The sequence below is a fragment of the Schistocerca piceifrons genome, chromosome 2 (genome assembly GCF_021461385.2).
Source record: "Schistocerca piceifrons isolate TAMUIC-IGC-003096 chromosome 2, iqSchPice1.1, whole genome shotgun sequence".
NCBI lineage: Eukaryota > Metazoa > Arthropoda > Insecta > Orthoptera > Acrididae > Schistocerca > Schistocerca piceifrons.
In genome coordinates, this window is record NC_060139.1 from 464,307 (window position 1) to 479,410 (window position 15,104).

At 42.4% G+C, this 15,104-nt stretch overlaps 1 protein-coding gene across 1 annotated transcript in view; it reads right to left on the reverse strand.

The window, feature by feature from the left end:
- Positions 1-15,104, reverse strand: part of LOC124774948 (cytochrome P450 9e2-like) — a 118,833-nt gene that overhangs the window by 15,035 nt on the left and 88,694 nt on the right. The window contains exon 7 of the mRNA XM_047249657.1: positions 4,866-5,135. Within this exon, the coding sequence (XP_047105613.1) occupies positions 4,866-5,135 (270 nt within the window). The remainder of the gene's footprint in view (positions 1-4,865; positions 5,136-15,104) is intronic.

The window sequence follows — 15,104 nt, forward strand, 5'->3', positions numbered from 1 at the left end:
CTCGTCCTCGTTCACAGCGTGCAGCGATCTTGGAATGTGCACTTTCCACTTCGCAGTCTTCACAATTCGTCGTATGCTTGATTAGCTTACTTCTTTTCCATGTGCAACCTGCTTCACAGATTTTTGAGATGACCTAGTAAAATGTTGCAACGCAGTAGCACTGGAAGCTGGACTTGTTGATGTTTTTATTTGGCCTGATCTTTCCTTATGTACATCCTGAACAGTAACGTCCACTTCAAATTTAACCCGAATACAATAAATTGTTGCAGCTATTGGCGGCTGAGTTACGTACACGTTGCGCCATTGCCGTTGTACCTCCATCATATTTTCGTACTTCCAGAACCATTTCAATACGGCATTGCGTCGCTCAAACCACAATCTTACTTCATTCATTGCTGCACTGTCGTATGCTGGAAAACGCGCGCCAGAAAACAATGGACTGTGCTACCGCGCAACATTGCAACGATATGTCATTTTGTTCCGAAGATATTGACTATCAAAGAGTCTCTACATTTTCCTGAACCCCTCTGTACATGATGTGCTTCGTTCCCATGTACCGTGACCGGCAAAAAATAGGCCTAGGCAACAAGGAACGACTTGCTGTTCTGGTAATGACGCATGTACCAGGCAAGCTGGTAGTGGGACAGAGGGAGCACTCTTTTACTTCTTCTTCTTCTTCTTCTTGCTATCCGGAATTAGACCGAGTAAGCGTTATGGTCTCGGTCCATGTCCCTGCTGGTCTTCCTGCATCTGTTCTACCGCAGGACTGACAGTTGGAGATTTTTTGGGGATCCTGCCGGTCTTCATCCACAGTATATGGTTTTTTCAAGATTAATGTAGTTCTATTTTGCTATTATACAGTGTGTAGCCAGTTCTTCTCATTAACAGCATCTCGTTAGCCTCCGTTCGTCATCTCTACGGAGTGTCCAAGCTTCGCTGCTATACAAAAGGGTATGTTCGACCAGGGTGTCGTATAGTTTCAGTCTGAACAGGAGATGGTCTGAAGATGGCATTTATTAGTTTTGTGACTTTTTTGAAGTTTTTGTGGTGCATGTGGTTTTCTAGAATGTAGCCGAGCATGCACATGATGAACCCTGTGTATCTGAATGTATTTACTCGAAGGCTATGTTGTCTATTTACATTTTGGTTCTCTTATAGTCTTCCTCCATGAAGGCGACAACTTTAGTTTTATTGAACGAGACCTTCAGATTGCACATTTTTGCAGCTGAATGCAGGTTACACATTCAACCCTGTAGACTAATAGTGAAAGTTGCAATTTGAAGTATTTGGGCGGAGGTTTCCTGTTCTGGGATAGGCCTCCCAAAGCCCTTGGTCAGAACAGGAGAATTGGAGTTACTTTTAGTTTAATTCTGAGATGGCCCAGACCGGAAAAGCAAGCCCGGTGTATTTGATAGTGTATTTGTTTATGAGTATACAGGGTAAAGTCGGTGACTTGCCTTACCTGGGCAGTGTGCCAGCGTCGCTGTCAATCGCCTGCAATGGGAACAAGGAACGGTGAGTGAACCACATTAACTGTGGACAGCTGACCGAAACAGGTTCATAGTAAAACAAGTGGATAAATTACCGGAGCGATCGGATAGCGGCTGTCACTAAACTGCTCGATCTTTGCAGACGTCAGTAGGAAAGGTAACATATGAAGACGATGCTAAAAGTTCTTGGGTATTAGTCCGCGTCATTCTTGCGGTATCTTCCGATCCGACGTTTTGGCCTATCGTTAAGCCCCTTTTTCCGGGAACACGCTGCTCACTTTTATCTTTTGAATATTGTGCAATCAGTTTAACCTGCATTGTTAACGAAGTAGGTAGTCATGGTTGATGTTATTATATGCTGGATGTATTCATTCAAGAGTCGAGCCAGCAAAATAAACAGTTCACCATATTTGCGAATTACCGTTATCTAATAGCCAGTATCAGGTTGATCTTTGACTTCCTTTTTCCTTAATCGATAACCGTACTACAATGTCCCAGTTCGGAATACACACGAGACAAATATTAGTTATCCTCAGGTGACACCACATTATGTTGTGTGGTCTTCAGGCCGAAGACCGAGTTAATGCAGATTTCCATGCTACTCTGTCCTGTGCATGTCTTTAAGTGCCGCAACCCACATCCTTCTGAATCTCTTCACCGTATTCATCTCTTGGTCTCCCTCTAGGATTTTTACCCCCTACATTTCTCTCCGGTACTAAATTGGTTATCCTTTTGCGTGTCGATATGTGCCCTATCATCCGATACCTCCTTTCAGCTGGTTTGTGCCACAATTTTTTTTTCCTCACCCGTTTCTATTCAGTACCTGCTCATTAGTTACGCGATCTAATCTTCCGCATTCTTCTGCAGCACCACATTCAGTAGCTTCCACACAGTAGCCAAACAAGGATCATGGAATGTAGTCGAACTAGACCAGGCGATGCTGAAGAAATTAGATTAGGTAACGAGACACTTAAAGTAGTAGATGAGTTTTGCTATTTGGGCAGCCGGATAACTGATGATGGCCAAAGTAGAGAGGATATAAAATGTGGAGTAGCAATGGCAAGAAAAAAACGTTTCTGAAGAAGAGAAATATTTAACATCGAATATAGGTTTAAGTGTCACAAAGACTTTCTTGAAAGTACTCCTAGGGAGTGTAGCCATTTATGGAAGGGAAACGTGGACTATAAACAGTTTAGACAAGGAGAGAACAGAAAGCTATTTAAATGTGGTGCTATGAAGATTAGATGGGTAGATCACGTAACTGATAAGGAGATACTGAATAGAACTGGTGAGAACCAAAAATATGGCACAACCTGGCTGGAAGGAGGGATCGGTTGATAGGATACCTGCCGAGACATCAAGGGATCGCCAATTTAGTACTGGAGGGAAGTGTGTGAGTGTGTGTGTGTGGGGGGGGGGGGGGGTAAAAATCTCCGAAACCTACTGCAACCTGCATCATTCAGAATCTGTTTACTGTATTCATCTCTTAGTTCAAAATGGTTCAAATGGCTCTGAGCATTATGGGACTTAACTTCTAAGGTCATCAGTCCCCTAGAACTTAGAAACACTTAAACCTCCTTTCAACTGGTTTGTGCCACAATTTTTTTTTCCTCACCCGTTTCTATTCAGTACCTGCTCATTAGTTACGCGATCTAATCTTTCGCATTCTTCTGCAGCACCACATTTGAGTAGCTTCCACTCAGTAGCCAAACAAGGACATCACACACATCCATGCCCAGGGCAGGATTCGAACCTGCGACCGTAGCGGTCGTGCGGTTCCAGACTGTAGCGCCTAGAACCGCTCGGCCACCCCGGCCGCCATCTCTTAGTCTCACTATATAAATCGAAGTGATACTTGCTACTAGATAATGGTAATTTGCAAATAAGGTGAATTGTTTCATTTTGTTGGCCCGACTCTTGAATAAACACTTCCATCGTATAACAACATCACCCATCACGCTTCCCGCCACCGTTCCAAATGGTGCCAGACATCGTCTGTGTGACAACGATGGGGGTCGTTGAGCGGGTTATTCGAAGGGCGATGCGGTGCCTCAGTGTTCGTCGGAGCAGGAACGTATTCGTACAGCCCTGTGAACGTGGCTGTTGTCATCTTGGAAGACTGATGTGCCTGCAGCATGCTCATCATGAAGATGCAGAAAAAAGAGTAACACCGGATCATGGACGATGTTAAATTGACATCCTGGTTCACCTGAATAATCCTGGCTCGAGTCTTGGTACGAAAAACACGTCAGAAGCATCATAGACTCACCGCCGCCGCGAACTGCACTCCATAAACGGTGGATAAAATGTCTCATTGGGTCATCGATGCATTCGACGTCGGGATCACATATTACTCCTCCTTTTAGCTACCGAACATGTTCTGTCCTGTTTGCCTGATGACGACGTGGAACGTTTTTTGGCAATGTGAGCATTGCTCTTTTGTGTGGTTCCCGACTCGAGACATCGATTTACATACAGGTCCCTTCACAGTGGCCTCTGCTTGAAAGATACCCCCGTTCAGCGGCAGTAGCATTACCTTTTGGGTTTGATACCGATTGTCGCGGTTGAAACATGTAACTAGTATCAAGTTCCAGTCGGTTGGAGTGTTCTTACGACCACTGTCCTTAGGCCATGTCGCGTGGTTACGATTGGTACATCAGCCCTTGTAAAGGTGTTGGACAGTCCGTTCTGATACACCAAGAAACCGTCGTCCACAGTATTGTCATGGGTAGGTCCAAATACGGTAATTCCTTTCTGCCAATCTGCGCGAGGTGGCGCAGTGGTTAGCACACTGGACTCTCATTCGGGAGGACGACGGTTCAGACCCGCGTCCGGCCATCCCGTAGGTTTTCCGTGATTTCCCCAAAATCGCTTCAGGCGAATGCTGGGATGGTTCCTGTGAAAGGGCACGGCCGATTTCCTTCGCCATCCTTCCCATTTCCGATGTGACCGACGATCTCACTCTTTGGTTCCCTCACCCGAATCACCCAACCAACTAATCTGCCACGTCTATCCATGTTACTGCGCTGATTCCATCCAGTCTAGCGGAACTTACATACCATTTCATTGCCATTACCTACATCGGCGGCGGGAGGTCATGTGACCTGGTACCTCTTTTACACCATCTACAGCGCTCCAAAGCGCCCAACGCACTCTTTTAAAGGAGTGACTATTAATTTGTCTGGTGAATTTACTAGATGGATAAACTCGCACTGTGTGTCTTGATACACACCTGTCAGAATTGTGAGAGTCGGTTGTGCATGTCTGAGACGGCCCCAGTCGTATGTTACACGGTATGGTGCTTCTGGAGTCACTCACGTATTGAATCGAAACGAACGAGATATACAAACAGGAAAGCCAGAAAAAAAAACTTACCAATGCAGAAACGTGGTCCACAGCCGAACGGAAAGTACGTGAACGGTTTGATGAGGTGCTTGTTCTCCGGACTGAAGCGTTCCGGGTCGAAGCGGTCGGGATCTGGGAAGTACTTCTCGTCGTGGTGGATGGCGTGCACCGGCAGCCAGACCCCGTCTCCGGGCCGCAGCTCCAGCCCTGGACAGCTCCCCCTCCCCGCCGCCGGCAGCCTGTAGGGGCGGACGCACTGGCGGTCCAGGGACGGCAGCGGCGCGTACATGCGCAGGGTCTCTGCGAACATGAATTACACCCAGCAGCTTAGTAGCGCTTGCACAGAGCTCCCATTTGGCACTGATGAAGACAGCAACGAGACGTAGATTGGACTCCGCGAGACGCTGCAAGTGATGGTGAGGTGGATGGGGCCAGGAAACACCCTGACTCGTGGTCACGCAAAGGTCGCGCAGAACATCGGAGACGGGTCGACGAACAGTCGGAGACTGAAGACAGATTGTAAGACTGCAGCCCATTGCCTCACATACTTTTCAGATACTTGAATTGTCGAGTTTATAACCATTGTTTGTAAATATACCTATTAATGAATTTTTTTCAGTAAGTAGTGTTTATCAAAATGTAATTGATAGGATAAGTATCATTTTTCTCAAATCGCTGTAGTAAACACGCTGGGCATGTCGGTAAAGTCAGTTGGCGCAAGTGCGCGCAGTCGTAGAGATGAGGGAAGAGAAGCTATTGCGAAGAATCTACATATACATCGAAATTCCGTACGGCGCATGGCGGAGGGTACTCCGTACCACTACTTTTGATTTCCTGGCGCAGGTGGTGAAGGCCTCTAGCCGTTCGCGTGGGGTGCTAGCAGAAATAACAGTTCCCAGCATTGTTCACAGTTGATCGGGGTCCTTTGGTCTAGAGCCAAGTGGAAGGGCTCAACCAAACGTTTCTTCGAATCTGTGACTGCCTTGGACGCAAATTTGTTGGCATGAATTATGGAGTGCGCAAATGTAGGACTTCCCCTGACAGGTCAGCGGTGCGCTACTCAAACGAAGGAGCTACTCAGGAAGCAGAGTACTTCCTGAAGGCACGCGGTTTTTTTATGTTAGGGGGTAGTTGGAGGTGTTCTGATCAACAACGCCAAACGACACGCACATAAACCACATTGACTGTCAAAATTTTATCAGTAAATTGTCGAAGTATTCGTACAAAATTACAGAATTTACTGCCCTCCAAGAAAGTTCTCGCCCTCAAATTATTCTAGTGACTGAGAGCTAGCTGGAATACAAAGTGCAAAGCTCAGATATTTAGCGAGTCATGGATCGTATATCGGAAAGACAGTTTATAGGCCATAGAAGGGGGAGTGTTCATTGCAAAAGACAAAAATACTGTCTCCATTGAGGTCTAAGTTGAGTGTGACAGTGGAGTTATCTACTCACTTATAATAGGTCTAGCTGAAACCAAGCTGATTGTTGGATGCTGTTACCGGGCACCCGATTCTGCTGATGGGTCTAGAGTCATTCAAAGAAAGTCTACGGTCATACCACGCAATATTGGTTGGAGGCGACTTAACTCTACCCACTATAGACTGGAATGTCTATGGATTCATTGCAGCGGGTATAAAGAGACAGTCGTGCGAAGCACTTTTGAACACGTTTCCCGAAAACTGTCTTGAGCAGCTCGTTCAGCAGCCCACACGCAAAGCAAATATTTTAGACATTGTAGCTACAAACAGTCCGGACCTTATCGAGAACGTCAGTATAGAAACAGTGATTCGCGACCTTTATGTCATTATAGCAACTATGCTTATGGAAGTTAATAAATCATTTAAGAATGCTAGGACAGTGTTTCTGCTAGAAAGAGCAGCTAAGCAGTTGTCAGTAACTAACTTAGACAATGGACTGGCGCTACTTATTTCCAGTACGATAGTAGTTGAGAAATTACAGGTTAAGTTTATGCAGAGTGTAAATCGTGGACTGGAGAATTATGTGCCTAGAAAGTGGATTAAGGACGCAAAAGACTCACCATGGTTTAATAGTGAGATACGGAAGCAGAGGCTGTTGCACTCTAGGTTCAAATGAGGACGCGTGAATGACGAGAATCAGAGACAGGTAGAGATTCATGCGTCTGTGAAAAGATCTATGCGCGAAGCATAACTACCACCGTCATACCTTACCAAAAAATCTGGGAGAGAACCCGAGAAAATTCTGGTCCTGTGTAAAATTGGTAAGTGGGTCTAAGGTTTCCACCTGTCATTTACAGACCGGTCTGGTGCCGCGGTTGAAGATAGGAAAACGAAAGCCAAAGTTTTATATTTCATATTCAAGACATCGTTCGCGCAGGAGAATCGTACAAAAGATGCAGTCGTTTGACCATCGAAGAGACTCCCGTACGGACGATATAGTAAGAAGCATCATTGGCGTAGAGAAGCAACTGAAAGAGTTGAAAATAAAGAAGTCACCAGCTGCGGATGGAATCCCATTTCGGTGTTTCGGGGAATACTAAGCGCTGGCCCCTTAACCTAGGTTGCGTTTACCGCGAATCTCTCGCCCAGCGCAAAGTCCGAAGAGACTGTAATAAAGCGCAGATGACAGCTCATATAAAAACGGCAAAATAACGGACCCGAAAAATTACAGACCAATATCTCTAACATCGTTCTGCTGCAGAATCCTTGAACGCATTCTCAATTCGAATATAATACGTTTTCTTGCGACCGAGAATCTTATACCCACGAATCAGCAGTGCTTTAGAAAGCATCGCTCGCTCGAAACTCGGCTTGCCCATTTTCACATGACATACTGCGAACTATGGATGAACGGCAACAGGCAGATTCCATATTTCTATATTTCTGGAAATCATTTGACACGTAGCTCCATTGCAAGCTGTTAAAGAAGTTACGAGCATATGGAATAAGTTCACAGATATGTTAGTGGCTCGAAGACTTCTTAAAAAAGTTATAGAATCGAGTATGTTGTTCTCGACTACGAGTGTTCATCAGAAGCATGGGTACCGCCAGGAGTGCCCACGGCAGTGTGGCAGACCGCTGATATTATCTGTATGCAGAAATGATTTGGCGGAGAGGGCGGGCAGCAACCTGAGCTTGTTTGCTGATGATGATTTGGTGTACGCGAAGGTGTCGGAGGTGGATGACTGTGAGAGAACATAAGGTAACTAAGGAATATATTTGGCGCTCAAATTCTAGAGCTCTAAGATTTTGGAAGTAATGAAGAATGCAGACAGAGAAACTTCATTGGCCCGGGTCGTTAACCATCACAAGGGTTTTATTTTTTCAGCATAAATTCTGAGTTAGTCCCAAGTGAAAGAAATAGTCAAAAGAAGCCAAAGGTGGTTAAATTTACAGTTGATTTTCAATCACTTATTGTGTTCAAAAGCAGTTGTAACTAAAGAGATTCAGAGAGTATTGCACTACTGCTGCAGATAATTAGCTTAAATTAAAAGTGATTTAATTGAAATTCATTTTAAGTTATTGAAGTATGTTGGCTTCCTTGTAGTCAAGGTAGTTTTAGAATTTTATGTTGTATTTTGTAAATGATATTATGTGTTCGTCTAAGCAACTTTGGTACCGAAAAATAGTCATTGCCATGAATGAAAGTCATTAGGGCATTAATCTAAGACGCAGTCACTTGCAAAATAATAAGTAAACAATGATGAACAGTTTTTGTCACGTTCAGCTGTTGATTGAAACATAACAATCATGAATTACACAACACAGTACAGTTTCCATGAAGTGTTGCTAGTCATTGATGATTACTGGTTATGGCTAACGGTAACTAACATCATTACATTCCAAATTGTCTCTTGTGTTCATGGCACATGTGTCTTTTACAAGTAAGCTATCGCATGTGCATTTTGTCAAGTTGCTACTTTCGTACATGTTTTTAGAGTCATTACAGTCTCTTACAAAAGATAAGTTTTTGCTCGTTTTGGAGCTGGCGACCATCTCATTCTGCAGTCTAAATTTATTCAAACCATATTCTGGCATTCAAAACTCGGCTAATTACAGTGAAACTTTAATTTATAACCATTTTTTTACGTTTAGGTCATTGTTGTACGCAGTAACCCGAACGATAGCGATCAGGTTGTGACTATATGCGTTCTGTCAGTAAACACTGATCTTCGGATTCGACATCTTGTCTCCACTAACCGCGTGACATTAGATACATGTGGCACAGTAAAACCTTACATACACCTTAATTCTAATAGGTACGTTATAAGGTGAACTAAAAGGCAAAAAGTAACCCTCATTTCTTTTGTTTGTTGCTCAAACCATTATGACATGATTCGGTAGTGACGGTGTCGTGAATTGACTTGCTTCACGTACGTGTCGGAAGTGGGATACTGCAGTTGAACGAACTGGTGTGCGGTTCGTCTCAGTACCGTTCGCTGATGAGAGATGATGTCAGAGCTACCAGGGTCCCGTTTCAAAAGCCAGTATCTCACTCACACATCTGTGTGCCTCCACCACCCGTTTGAACGTTCGCCTCTCGTCAGAGGGTATGCGTAGCCTCGTGCGGCTTTCGATGTTCTCGTGGCCTGTTATCAGCACATTATTGCACTTCTTTTTGTATTTATGGAATGTAAATCTGACCTTGGCTACTTCACTCTTAAAGTCTGTGGAGGAAGTGATTGGTCAAAGATAGTTCTTGCCCGTACATCTAGAGGAGATTATTTTGGCATTGAAGCTATGTGGACAACCACAAAAAGAAAAATTTATTGTATGATTATTTATTATATGTTGGGGACAGTATAGATAATATAGTACCACACAACATAAAAATTACAGAAAAAAACCAGTAAACTGAACGGACATCTGGTCTTATCCAGTCTACAGATCATAAAGAAACTCCACATGCAAGCCACCAGAAAGATTCATTCACCAAACAAGGGAACCACACAAGGCGATTTTCAATTACACGCTGATACATAGGAAACTATTACGAATAGTTCGGCAAAGGAGAAATAGTGAAATGATAATAGTAGTGCAACGCATGTTTTAAATGATGGACAGTGATTATCTGCAGTAACTGTAAATGAAATTAAGTATACAGTGTGATTTGGATGATTTATTGAAGTCTCTTGGTCTATTTATGGTACGTATACTTCTTTTTAGATTGAGTATTTCCTCCACTTGGTATCAACTGTTCACGTCTCTATAATTTCACTTGTCTAATATTAATCTAACAAAATGGTACAGGAACAAATGAAAAAAATTGTTACTACTACTATCACTATTATGAAATCATCTGCAAATCAAACGCCCGTCTCCTAAACGCCGTAATGCTGAAATCTTTGCGTGAAAAAGAAAATGGCAGGAGAAGTCTGGGTAATGGCCTGTTCGTCTTACTCTGTCATGTAATTGTATTTCGTGAAATGGGCTTGTCCGGAGGCAATAAAAGTAACTTGTAAAACTTTCGTGGGAAGATTCAGCCTGTCGGAGAATGCTACCAATGGACTGCTAAGAGTTATTTCAGTATGAAACATTGATTTCAGAACGCCCCTTCAAAAACTTGGCAGTTACGCTAAAACTAGACAGTCCGTAAATAACTTCTACAGTTCGTGAATGACGTAACCAGCGAAAAATACTTTTTTGAATGTTTTATTTTGTTCCCTTAGCCGGTTTCGGCCTATCATGCCCTTCTACAAATGGATAATATTTTTCATTACATAGATGTTTTGGTCAACAGCTTGTCGTCTGCTCCAAACTGCACAAGAATATTTAAGTATTTAGTACCACTTTATCTGTTGTTTCGTTAATAAAAATACGCTAAAGCGCTGCAAAATAGTTTTCTTCGCTTACATATGTTGCAGGAGATGGTGGTTCGTTTTGTGGTGTTCCATGTGGTTTTCTAGCTCGATGTTTATGTTCCTGAATTCCACCGTAACACACATATTGCAAATAAGTTACTGTAGCACACTTCACAATATTCTTTAAACTCATGTTGAGCACCTCACTTGTGTTACACACTTGGTGTTTTTCTTTACAGTGCAAAGATTATCATTAAGCAAAGATACAAAGATATCATTCATTAAATATTCCGGGATGGTTCCTTTGAAAGGGCACGGCCGACTTCCTTCCTCTCCTTCCCTAATTCGATGCGGCCGATGACCTCGCTGTTTGGTCCCCTCCCCCAAATCAACCAGCCAACCAACCATAAAATATCGACCAAGGATGTAAACAAAGCTGATTTGTGGGATGTGTAAAATGTAACATGTTAATAACAGGAAAATATTTGCACCTTAAGCATGAACGTATTATTAAAAGACAGTAGGATAATGATAAATTGTTGTTACTACGATTTTTTATACTGTCAGTGGTAATTATTAATGAAATACTACAAAGCTAACCTATTACATATCACAAAGTAGACATATATGTACACAAATTTACACATACAGATATTTGGACATCACTACTAAGGATGTAGGCTGCAGTAGGTACTGGGAGCTGAAGAAGCTTGCACAGGATAGAGTAGCATGGAGAGCTGCATCAAACCAGTCTCAGGACTGAAGACCACAACAACAACAACTGTTCATAACTTAATTGCAGGAAAAATAAAATTAAAAAGTTGGAGAGTGGGAAGAGAGCGACTCTTTTGTTCATCATCGTGGTTTATATTTACGCAATAACAAACTGGTATCTCAAAATGTAGTGATGTGACTGTTAGGGGTGCAATTTGTGTCTGATTTTTGTGAACAGCCTAAGGAAATTCACAATATCCAACATGGATAAAATAACAACTTCTATTATACAAAACTTTTTGTCAAATAAAATGCTGCGCCTAATGCCCGTGATTTGCTAGCTATGGGGCATATTCATAGAAAACGTTTGTTCAGTTACGGCAGAACTGATTTCAAGCAGCATTTAGTACAACTTCACTGGTCGCGGGGAATACCGTGCAACTAAGTGGAGAATTCCTCCGATCAATGTAGAATAGCTCGTGGGAATACTGTAGGAAGATTCCTTCGTAAAATCTGCCTCAATATTTTTAATCGTGGCTGCAAGAGTTTCAGACAATAGCATACATCATTAAACGGATAAAAGAATATGAGCTTCCTGCATATTATAGCACTGTGATCATCAGTGGTACAGAATATTTCTGTTGTCTTCAAAGACCACACTTCAGAAAGCATACTTCATCCCAGGTTTCGCATGTACTTTGGAAACAACGATAGTGAGTATCTCAGCTGAGGTTGTTCGATGCAGATTACTTGAAGCTGTTGTGGTCTTGCTTTCAAGAGATCAGAAGGATAAAATAAAAAAAAAAATGAGAACATACGACAGCGGCTTTATTTAGAAAGGATTTTGATATTACTACCATCAAAAGACTGCACTGGTATAATCATACCAAAAGACTATTTTTAAGTACAAATCCGATACAGTGTTTTGGAAGAGGTGCGCCATTAAGCCTTGGATGCATGAGTGGCATGATTCTGTAACACCTGTTTTGAAACAACTCTAAATGCTGTTATTAAAACAGATATTATCAAAATTAGAAGGGGTTAGTGATAGAGAATTAATAAGAAAGTATTTATTATGATATTGTGACCTTTATTTTAGTATAATATGAAATACCGTGTTATAAATTACATTATAATTTCCCTGAATTGAATAACTAACTCTCAGTTTTACTGATACACAACAGAAGACTTGCTCACAAACAGTATAGCACCTCACAAATAATTTCACTGAGTTCATTGCAAATAGGTTTTGTTCATTTGCAGAATAATGGACCACATTTCTGTCTAATCGATGTGTGCACCGGAGGCATCTTCTTCTTGATGATTTCCAGTAAGCGAGGAACCTTATTCTGAATGTGTGAGTATTTGGTTATCCTCTCTGCATGAGACAATTTTCATTTTATCAGATTGACCTTCCATATCGGTTGCGATGTTGTGAAAATAAAGCACAAGATATTTATTGCTTCTATAGAAAACAAATTTGTCCATAAGACAAAATACCTTCGTTTCAACTGTTAGTTGCAGGTATATATGCCTTCTGGTCGACCAACTCCTGATTTAGATTCATCACCCAATAAAACTCTCTCTCAAGTAAATGTTTTTACTTCCTTCATCTGCAGAGGTGCTGTGATGCACTGAACTTTCGCAATATCATACTATTGTTCTTTTTGGCCGCGCGAAGAACTCTTGTCGAATTGTCTTTCAAGCCAAAACAATAATCATAAAACTTCTCTGGACACTGAGCCTTCATTCCGAGTAGAATTTCCTGTTTCTTTTGTTACGCTACCTTTCATTGGAGCCGGTGGAGTTTTGAGGACACTGTTGATTGGCGGCAGTGATTTACTCTGCTGAATTCCATCATGACTGATGAGAAACTCAGCAATTCTGTACTGATTCACCACTGTTTGCTTCGCTTGGTACGCTAGAAGACATGAGCCTATTATCCTGGAGACCACCAGTGTCCTAATCTCTGCTATCACTTTCATCGAGGACAGCTTCATCTTCAAGCCACTCAGTAACGGTTCATTCAAAATTTCGATCACTTCGCTGACTTCAGATGATAGGGATAGTGTGGTATCCATGTTATAAATGAAGAATAAAAGTTACTATCCTGTTTATAAAAAAACCCTAACGCTGATCTGAAAGTATTTCGGCATTGACAATGAGGAATACACCTACCTTCAAAACAGCACTCGGTTGTAGCTTTTACAATACCTTTGACCTCTCAGCAAAGAGTGTAACTGTGCCTAACTGATAATTGTTATCAGAAATCTAGCTACTTTAACGCACTATTCAGGTAAAAGGTATATAAACCTAGGAAAGACACTTAGTTTGCTGAGGGGTCTAAAAGACCCAGTCACGCGTTAGACGTGTTGGATTACTAAATTCAAAATGTAAATAAATTAATTGTGCTACAACAAATAATGCTTCTTATGAAGAAAGTCTATTGTCTTCCCAATGACTGCACTGGACATAAACTACAGTATACATATTTTAATACTTTTGTTGTGAAAATGAAACGTGGCTAGGTATAAAAGATGTTTTTTTGAAAACGAAACGTTGCTGGATCTAAAAGGCCCATGTTATGCATCCAAGGATTAGAAAGACGAAGACCCTATGATATTTAGGAGAGACAAATCCTGACAGACACTCGCAAGAGATGTACAAATATCAGTAATGACGTAAGGCAAGAACTTCCGATGCGTAAAGCAGCCTGGGAGGGACTCACAGACAACCACACCCGACTTGCTGGAACGAAGAACAGATGTTTCACAATATATATAAATGACCTAGTAGATAGTGTCGGAAGTCCCATGCGGCTTTTCGCGGATGATGCTGTAGTAAACAGAGAAGTTGCAGCATTAGAAAATTGTAGCGAAATGCAGGAAGATCTGCAGTGGATAGGCACTTGGTGCAGGGAGTGGCAACCGACCCTTAACATAGACAAATGTAATGTATTGCGAATACATAGAAAGAAGGATCCTTTATTGTATGATTATATGATAACGGAACAAACACTGGTAGCAGTTACTTCTGTAAAATATCTGTGAGTATGCGTGCGGAACGATTTGAAGTGGAATGACCATACAAAATTAATTGTTGGTAAGGCGGGTACCAGGTTGAGATTCATTGGGAGAGTCCTTAGAAAATGTAGTCCATCAACAAAGGAGGTGGCTTACAAAACACTCGTTCGACCTATACTTGCTCATCAGTGTGGGATCCGTACCAGATCGGGTTGACGGAGGAGATAGAGAAGATCCAAAGAAGAGCGGCGCGTTTCGTCACAGGGTTATTTGGTAACCGTGATAGCGTTACGGAGATGTTTAACAAACTCAAGTGGCAGACTCTGCAAGAGAGGCGCTCTGCATCGCGGTGTAGCTTGCTCGCCAGGTTTCGAGAGGATGCATTTCTCGATGAGGTATCGAATATATTGCTTCCCCCTACTTATACCTCCCGAGGAGATCACGAATGTAAAATTGTAGAGATCAGAGCGCGCACGGAGGCTTTCAGACAGTCGTTCTTCCCGCGAACCATACGCGACTGGAACAGGAAAGGGAGGTAATGACAGTGGCACTGAAAGTGCGCTCCGCCACACACCGTTGGGTGGCTTGCGGAGAATAAATGTAGATGTAGATGTTGAAAGAGATTCACGAAACATGTTGAGGGCACACAGAATATGAAATGATGGGAGTTTGAATAGAATTGTCTAACTTAACAGCGTGTAAAATCAGCGAGCAACAAACGCATCTGCCGCGCAGGATTAGCCGAACGGTC